Source organism: Arachis hypogaea, chromosome 19 (genome assembly GCF_003086295.3).
Source record: "Arachis hypogaea cultivar Tifrunner chromosome 19, arahy.Tifrunner.gnm2.J5K5, whole genome shotgun sequence".
Taxonomy (NCBI): domain Eukaryota; kingdom Viridiplantae; phylum Streptophyta; class Magnoliopsida; order Fabales; family Fabaceae; genus Arachis; species Arachis hypogaea.
This window is the reverse complement of record NC_092054.1, coordinates 135,743,883-135,752,903: the sequence shown is the minus strand read 5'-3', so window position 1 is coordinate 135,752,903 and position 9,021 is coordinate 135,743,883. Positions and strand designations below refer to the sequence as shown.

The window sequence follows — 9,021 nt, the reverse complement described above, 5'->3', positions numbered from 1 at the left end:
TTTTGGGTGCATAAAGGGAATCGGCCAAGGTATGGTTTCGGTTTCCTCTATGTAGTATATAATATTCATGGACACTTAGGCTAGTTGACCCTAAGATAGGATTGAATGTTGTTGGTGTATGAATAATTATGTGTAAATTGATGTTAATTGTTGGTATCCTTGGAATATTGTGATTAAGGATGATTATGGAGAATTGTTGGTAGTTAATGATTGATGATGAATAATGATGTTGTTGGAATTTAATGATTATACAGGTTGATGAGGGATGTATGATTTATTGTTGTTGATGAGGGTTTGTTGATGTAGTTGATAATGGATGATAAATATTGATATTTTTGGTAATTGAAGGTGAGTGTTGGGATTGTTGATAAATGGTTATATTGATGTTGATAGTATGATGTTGAAGTTTGATGTTGAAATTAATAATGATGATGGTTAGTAAGGCTATTATTATGTATTTGATAGTGAGAATTGATGATTATATATGGTGGAGTGGTAAATTGGATATGGAAAATGGTAAATTCTAATATGTGATAGAATTGATGTGGTTTTGGTTGGATTGGGTTATGAAAGTTGGTAAATTGAGATTCTTGTGAGTCTTGGTAAAAGTTGACTTTTGGTGAACTTTGTCTAATCATAACTTATGCCTTGGTTTTCAAAATCTATTGAAATTAGTTTAGCATTAAAGCTTATTGAAAACTGTTCGAATCGATATAAAGTTTGTAAAAAATTGGAATTTGGTAGAGGAAGTTATGATCATTCAAAGTTGGTGTTAAAAATCTGAAATTTTCCAAAGTTGCAGAATTTCATTACTTCTGATATGTGCGGGTCCACACGTCCTGTTTCTCAAAAATTTATTTGTTTTCAACTATTTTGCTTTTTCAACAAGGTTGTAAGCTTCTATAACAGCATTTTAAGACGTTTGGGCCTAGTTTTGAGTATTAGAACATGGGATATAAATTAAGGGCTCTAGTACATGATTTTAAGGTAAATTAGAAAACGGAGGCCTAGGTTTCTGGCGTGCTGAGAATGGTTTGATGTTAGGTGAAGGATGATTGGTATATGAGATGAGGAATGATAGACTTTTGGTATTTGGAAACTGAGTTATAAAGGGACAGTGGTTGAGATGAGTCGGGGACTCGGATTAAAGTGATGGATCTATGTATGCTGAAAATACTTTTGAAAACCATTGAAATAATATTTTTACATGATATTTTAAGACGCTATGCGCCTGGCAGGGACGGTGGTTAATCCCGCCTGTTGAGGTAGCGGCAGCGGCGTAAGGACGGTGGTTAATCCCGCTTACGTTGAGATGTGAGGTTTGAGGCAAGAATATCCCGCTCGCATCCCTTCGGATCTATAGGCCGAGCAGGCGCCGGTACCTGGACAGTGATCTGGGCACTATATCTCGGGGGTTCCCATATGAGAAATCCGAAGGGCGACGTCTCCATGGAGATGTGTCGGGTTGGCAGTTGAACCGACAATGTGATATCACAGCCAGTAGGGCAGGCATTCATCATATGCATTTCCTATCTGCTTGTATGCTTTGTCTACTTGTAATGGTTTGCCTAATTGAATAACATGCTTACTTGCTATCTGAATTATTTGCCATATATGCTACTACTTGTGCTTTACTTGCTTTGAACATTATCTGTGTTTTCTGCTGGGATTGAGGAGGTTCGGAAGGCGGTGGCGATGGGATCGCATGGAGGATCGGTTGGTGAAGGCTGTGGGACAGCGGTGTTTGGTTAGAATAGAAATCCCTTAAGATAGATAACCTGGTTTATTTAAGTCAAGTTGGTATATTATGCTTAAATGTTTTAGAATGCTTTAAGTTGAATCTTGTGATTGATATGAAGCTTAGGATTGCCTTTGGCATCCCGGGGTCTTATATCCTATATCACTGGGAACTGTTACCATACTGAGAACCGCCGGTTCTCATACCATATTGTTGTTGTGTTTTTCATATGCAGGTCGCAACCCACCTCGGTGAGTTGCTTTGGTTGGTGACAGGAGCGGAGAATCTTGGATCATTTTGGAGTTCTTTTTGGTTTATTTTGTTTATACATCTCTCCTTTTGTATTTTGTTTTGCCTAGAGGCATGTATTTGAGAGAACAAAACTTGTATAAGCTGTTTTCACTGTATGGTTTTATATATCAGTATATGGCTAGCCGGCTTAAACTCCGCGAGTCGTGACTAGTTCCCTATGATATTATATACTTATCTTTTGTTATATCTTCTCTGTTTCTTATGCCTTAAGCTAGTAGCTCCGTTAGTACGTTTGTGCTTCGAAATTCTGTTTTTGAGCTATATCTTTCATCGGGCTTCTAGTTTATATATATATATATATTATGTATGAGTTTAGAACTGTCGTAATCTCTGATTGACCTTGGCTTTACGACGCGAGGTAAGGCTTAGGCTAATTAGGGTGTTACAGCGTACGCACAAGTAGATTTTCGCTTCTATTGGGTGCGCACGCACAGCTGTGTGCGTGGGCACACATCAGGAAACCTGGTTCTGCTGTAACCTTTAAAATTTTAGTTTTTCACACCAACTTTCCGGCATCCATAACTTCCTCTACAAAATTCGGTTTTCCGCAAACTTTATATCAATTTCAAGCTTATAAAACACTCTTTAATTTAAGACAAACCTCATCATTATTCAAAATTTGTAGAGCAAGATATGGACTACCAAAGTTCATCAAAATTCACATTTTACCAAAAATACCCTAAACCCCATTTTTCACCAATTCTCATTCTCTACTCACAAAACCTACAAGTTTACAACACCACATTCATAATCCCTTGCTTATAAAACATGCATTTGTTAACATACCCATTCTCACCTCATCAACAATCATTTCAAGCTATCTTTAACCAATCCAATGAGCCAAAATCTCAACTTATTATTAGCATATATCACATGTATATACATTAACAACCCTTCACAAATACCATTCCATTTATGCAATATCAACCTTTCACACACAATATTCCATCACTCACATAACAACGCTTCAATAGCAAACACCAACCATAATCATCATTCTATATCAACACCAACACAACCCATTGATAAACCACTATTTTATGGTTTATCTTGTGTTTAATTGAGTGGTTTCACCAAGTCTTCACCCACTTATTCATACTAATTGCATGATTTTACATTTTCCTTCATAGTATTGTTTTATGGTTGAAAAATTGCTTCCCAACGATCTTTAATTTATATATTTTAATTCTCCTTTATACCATTCGATGCCGTGATCCGTGTGTTAAGTGTTTCAGGCTTTATAGGGCAGGAATGGCTTAGAGAATGGAGAGGAAGCTTGCAAAAATGGAAGGAACACAAGAAACTAAGGAGATGACCAGCGAACACTGACACGCGCGCATGGCTCACGCGAACGCGCGAAATGGAGAAAATCGCAGCGACGCGAACGCGTGCCTGACGCGTACGCGTGGATAGGAGTCTGCACGAATGACGCGAATGCGTGAACGATGCACTCGCGTGACAAGGAAAATCGCTGAATAACGTGAATGCGTGGACGACGCGTACGCGTGACCTGCGCGATCTACAGAATTAACAGAAAACGCTGAGGGCGATTTCGGGCCGCGTTTTAACCCAGTTTTCGGCCCAGAAACACAGAATAAAGCCATAGAATGTGCATAAACTCAACAAGTATCAACACACATTAAGATACATTCTTATTAGGATAGTTTTTAGTTTTTCTCTACATTCATAGTTAATTAGTTTTATGCTTTTGGATATTGAAGAAGTCATTACCTCCGTTGAAGATATCATTCTAGTTTGTTTACTCTGTCCCTTATTCTTCCATATCCTTATTTACTTTATTTAAGAGTTACAATTGGATTATTTTCATGAATTGTTAGTGGAGAGAATTACTTTTCCTTTTAATTAATTTTAAATCCTTATTTTATTTAATTTCATCATGTCTTCTTATATTTTTATGAGCGTTACATTCATGTCAATGGAGTAGATTCCATACTTGACATGGGGGTTGATTAAAAGGAGACACTTGAGTTGGAAGGCTTACGTGTTGATTAATCTGTACGTTGTTGGCTAGTTCTGTATTTACTAACGCTAGACCTTCTTAAGGGAGAGGACTAGGATTTGTGAATAAGGGTTAGCTTAATCACTTGACTTTCCTTTATTTAGTAAGGGTTAACTAAGTGAAAACAACCACCTCTTTAATACTGCACCTAAGAGATCCCAACAAGGATAGAACTTCCAGTTAATCATTCCCCCAGTCAAGGCTTTTTAATTAGAATATCAATAATTATTCTTAGTTTATTTTTATTGCTTCAATTTACAATTATTTGATTGTTCATTATTCAACTCTCAAAACTCTCAGAAAATTCCTAATTAATAAAATAGCATACTTTCTCGCAACTCGTTGGGAGACGACCTGGGATTCATACTCCCAGTATTTTTATTCTAAAATTTTTGTGACACCCTTTCTAAATTGGTGAGGTGAATTTTAGCTGGTTAAGAGCTATACTTGCAATGCTGCTCTCTTATTTGAAAATCTCTTAATTGGCCTAACTTCTGTCATGCACCACCCATCATAAGCAAGTCCAAGGGCATACAATTAATAGCCTCAATACCTCGTAAATCCAACATATGTTCATCAACAATTATACCAACAATAATGCAAAGCTACTCATTAAATGTCATTAACAAATTCAACTTATCCTAGGGTTCCTCTAACCTAAGTTTTCACAACACCGTAAATATTAAACGTGCAAAACTTAAACCATACCTTGGCCGATCACTTAATTCACCCAAGGCAGCCTCACAACTCAAAATTACAGCCCCTCCAAGCTCAATTAAAACAGCCCCCAAACCAAGCTTGATCACCAACAAGCCTCCATTTACTCCCAAGCCAATTCCAATGCTTATATACCCACTTAATCTACACCTAATACATATACATGCTCCAATTTCAGTTTTCCCATCATAAACACAAGATTGAGCTATGGTTAGGGTGTTCTTACCAAACCCATATACTCAATAGCTTGAGCCCACAAGTTCCGGAAGCTAACTTGAACCTAGAACACAAAAATTAGACAAGATTTACCACAGGTTTTCAAGTTTACCAAAGAAAGAGGGATAGAGATTCTAAACTCAATAGGAGGCTTACCAGAGAAATTTTTCGGATAGAAAGATAGAGCTCGACACGCTAAGCGCGTGGCCGTGAACGGTGCGGCGATCGGAGCCCAGATGGAGGATTATGGTAGTGAGAAGGAGAGGTGAGGGTTAGGTTTCTTCTCTTCTCCCCCTTGCTGTGTTTTTCATTGCTATGGTGAAATGGAGAAGATGAAGCTGCTGCTTCATTTATGTTATGGGCCCGATTGAACCCACGAGCCCGGTTTGGGCCTCAGTTCAACCGGTTCGGCCTTTCCGGTCCGATTTTGGGCCAAATTTTCAAAATTGGTATCAAAATTCTCGTTTCGACGAGCTCTATCTTATTTTGATATTAGTTTTGTATTTTTAGCTTTCCTAATAAAAATTCAATTTATTAACTAATAATTTATCAATTTTTTGTGGGGTTTACATCCTACCAACCTAATTAGGAATTTTGTCCTCAAAATTCAGATGGAGTTACCTGAAAAGAGGTATGGGTAGTCCTTCCGCATCTCTGATTCAAGCTCCCAGGTATGTTCTTCAATACCAGCCTGACTCCAAGCTACTTTCACTAAGGAAACCTCCTTTCCGCGTAGACGCTTAATGCTGGTATCATCAATCCTAACCGGAGTTACTGGAAGCGTCAGATCTTCTCTTACTTGGACTGATTCCAGTTCTAAGACATGGCTAGGATCAAAAGCGTATTTACGAAGCTGCGATACGTGGAACACGTCATGAAGGTTCGAAAGATGTGGTGGTAACGCGATCCTATACGCCACTGGTCTAATTCTCTTCAGGATTTCAAACAACCCAATGTAATGGGGACTTAACTTATTGGTTTTGATGGACCTCCCTATTCCAGTGGTCGGAGTAACCTTCAGGAAGACGTGCTCTCCTTCCTCAAATTCTAAAAGCTTCCGTCTTCGGTCAGCATAGCTCTTCTGACGGCTTTGAGCTTCAAGCATTCGAATCCGGATTCTTTTTATTTGCTCAGTGGTTTCACCTACCATTTTAGGTCCTATCAAACTCCTTTCTCCTACCTCATACCAACATAATGGAGACTGGCATTTTCTTCCATACAAAGCTTCATATGGAGCCATTCCAATACTTGCATGATAGCTATTGTTATACACAAATTCTACCAGAGGCATATATCAATCCCAGCTTGCCGGTTGATCCAAAACACAAGGTCTTAACATGTCTTCCAAGGTTTGGATTGTTCTTTCTGATTGGCCATCCGTCTGAGGATGATAGGCAGTGCTTAGACTTAATTGAGTGCCAAAAGCTCGCTGAAAAGCACCCCAGAACCGTGATGTAAAGCGAGGATCTCTATCCGATACAATGGTGGAAGGTACGCCATGTAACCTCACAATATCCTTTATATATAAGCGCGCCAAGTCCTCCATAGAACAACTTATCCGAATAGGCAGAAAATGAGCTGATTTCGTCAGTCGGTCTATAACTACCCAAATAACATCACAACCTGTCTGAGTCCTTGGTAAGCCCAACACAAAATCCATAGCAATACTCTCTCATTTCCATTGTGGAATTTCTAAAGGTTGAAGGGTCCCTGCTGGCCTTTGGTGTTCAATCTTAACTTTCTGACAAGTTAGGAATTTAGAAACATGTAACGCCACATCATATTTCATTCCTGGCCACCAGAACATCGTCTTTAAGTCTTGGTACATCTTAGTGCTTCCAGGATGAATGGAGAACCCGCTCTTGTGAGCTTCCTTCAATATGCTCTATCGCAAATCCCTGACATCTGGCACAATTATCCGGCCCTTGAACCTCCACAACCCATCTTTATCTTCTGACATTCTCCATTGCTTGCCTTTCTCAATTGCCGGCAAAATCTTATACAATTCTTGGTCATTCTGATGAGCCTTTATCAATTCGGCCTTGAAATCGCTTGAAATCTGTAACTGGCTTAGGCATAAAATCCCAAACTCCTCTCTGATTCCCAGTTTCAATCTTTGGAAGGCTCTCAACAATTCTTCCTCTCTTAGCATCATCCAAGCAGCACATAGGGATTTCCTACTTAAGGCATCCACCACAACATTCGCCTTTCCCGGATGGTAGTTTAGCTCGAAGTCATAATTCTTCAGGAGTTCCATCCACCTCCTCTGACGCATATTCAATTCTTTTTGCTCAAACATGTACTTTAGACTCTTATGGTCCGAGAAGACTTAAAATTTCACTCCATAGAGATAATGTCTCCAAATCTTCAAGGCAAAGACAATGGCTGCAAGTTCCAAATCATGAGTTGGATAGTTTCTTTCATGTGGCCTTAACTGACGTGAGGCATAAGCTACAACCTTATGATGCTGCATCAATACGCATCCTAAACCTTTCAAGGATGCATCACAGTACACCTTGAATGGTTCTCTCGGCTCAGGCAACACTAATACAGGGGCGGTAGTCAGTCTCTGCTTTAAGGCAAGGAAGCTCTCCTCGCACTCGGGAGTCCATTCAAAAGGGACATCCTTCCTGGTTAGCTTGGTCAAGGGCAAAGCGAGCTGTGAAAACCCTTTGATAAACCTTCGATAATAACCCTCCAAGCCTAAGAAACTCCTGATTTCCGTCACTGAAGTTGGCTGCTCCCAATTCATCATCGCCTCAACCTTAGCAGGATCCATTGCTATTCCTTGCTTACTCACTACATGACCAAGAAATTTTACTTCAGACTTCCAAAACTCACACTTGGATAGCTTGGCATATAGCTTCCTATCCTTCAGAATTTGTAGCACTGTTTGCAAGTGTTCTGCATGTTCATCCTCTGTCTTAGAATAGATAAGAATGTCGTCAATAAACACAACAACAAACTTATCCAAATATGGATGGAAAATTCTGTTCATGTAATCCATGAATATCGCCGGAGCATTAGTTAGTCCAAAGAACATCACGGTATATTCATAGTGACCATAGCGCGTTCTGAAGGCAGTTTTAGGGATATCCTCATCTCTGACCCTTATTTGGTGGTATCTGGATCGTAGATTGATGAGCAGATAATTTATATGCTTTTTGGCATTATTTTTAGTATGTTTTTAGTATATTTTAATTAGTTTTTATTATATTTTTATTAGTTTTTAAATAAAAGTCACTCTTCTGGACTTTACTATGAGTTTATGTGTTTCTCTATGATTTCAGGTATTTTCTGAAATTGAGGGACCTGAGCAAAAATCTGATTCAGAGGCTGAAAAAGGACTGCAGATGCTGTTGGATTCTGACCTCCCTGCACTCAAAGTGGATTTTCTGGAGCTACAGAAGCCCAAATGGCGCGCTCTCAATTGCGTTGGAAAGTAGACATCCTGGGCTTTCCAGAATTCCAGCAATATATAACAGTCCATACTTTGCCCGAGATTTGATAGCCCAAACAGGCATTCCAAGTCAGCTCAAGAATTCTGGCGTTTAACTCCAAAACTAGCACAAAAGCTGGAGTTAAACGGCCAAACTGGCACAAAAGTTGGCGTTTAACTCCAAGAAAAGTCTCTACACAAAAATGCTTCAATGCTCAGCTCAAGCACACACCAAGTGGGCCCGGAAGAAGATTTCTACATTAATTACTGATTTCTATAAACCCTAGGCTACTAGTTCTCTATAAATAGGACCTTTTGCTATTGTATTTTCATACTTTTGATATACTTTATCATACTTTTCACACAATTGATCACGTTTTGGGAGGCTGGCCTCGGCCATTCCTAGACCTTGTTCTTATGTATTTTCAACGGTGGAGTTTCTACACACCATAGATTAAGGTGTGGAGCTCTGCTATTCTTCATGAATTAATACAAAGTACTATTATTTTTCTATTCAACTCAAGTCTATTTCTTCTCCCAGATATTCATTCGTTCTTCAACTTGATGAATGTGATGATT

At 39.0% G+C, this 9,021-nt stretch overlaps 2 protein-coding genes across 2 annotated transcripts; both read right to left on the bottom strand.

The window, feature by feature from the left end:
* Positions 1-5,610: 5,610 nt before the first annotated feature.
* Positions 5,611-6,503, bottom strand: LOC112778824 (uncharacterized). Its single transcript, XM_025823106.1, has 2 exons — positions 6,444-6,503; positions 5,611-5,934 (listed from the first exon to the last, which is right to left on the bottom strand). The coding sequence occupies exons 1-2, from the start codon at positions 6,501-6,503 to the stop codon at positions 5,611-5,613; spliced, it is 384 nt and encodes a 127-aa protein (XP_025678891.1).
* Positions 6,504-7,332: 829 nt separating this feature from the next.
* On the bottom strand, positions 7,333-8,010 carry LOC112778823 (uncharacterized mitochondrial protein AtMg00860-like). Its single transcript, XM_025823105.1, has one exon. It carries the CDS (start codon positions 8,008-8,010, stop codon positions 7,333-7,335), a length of 678 nt encoding a protein of 225 aa, XP_025678890.1.
* Positions 8,011-9,021: the final 1,011 nt, after the last annotated feature.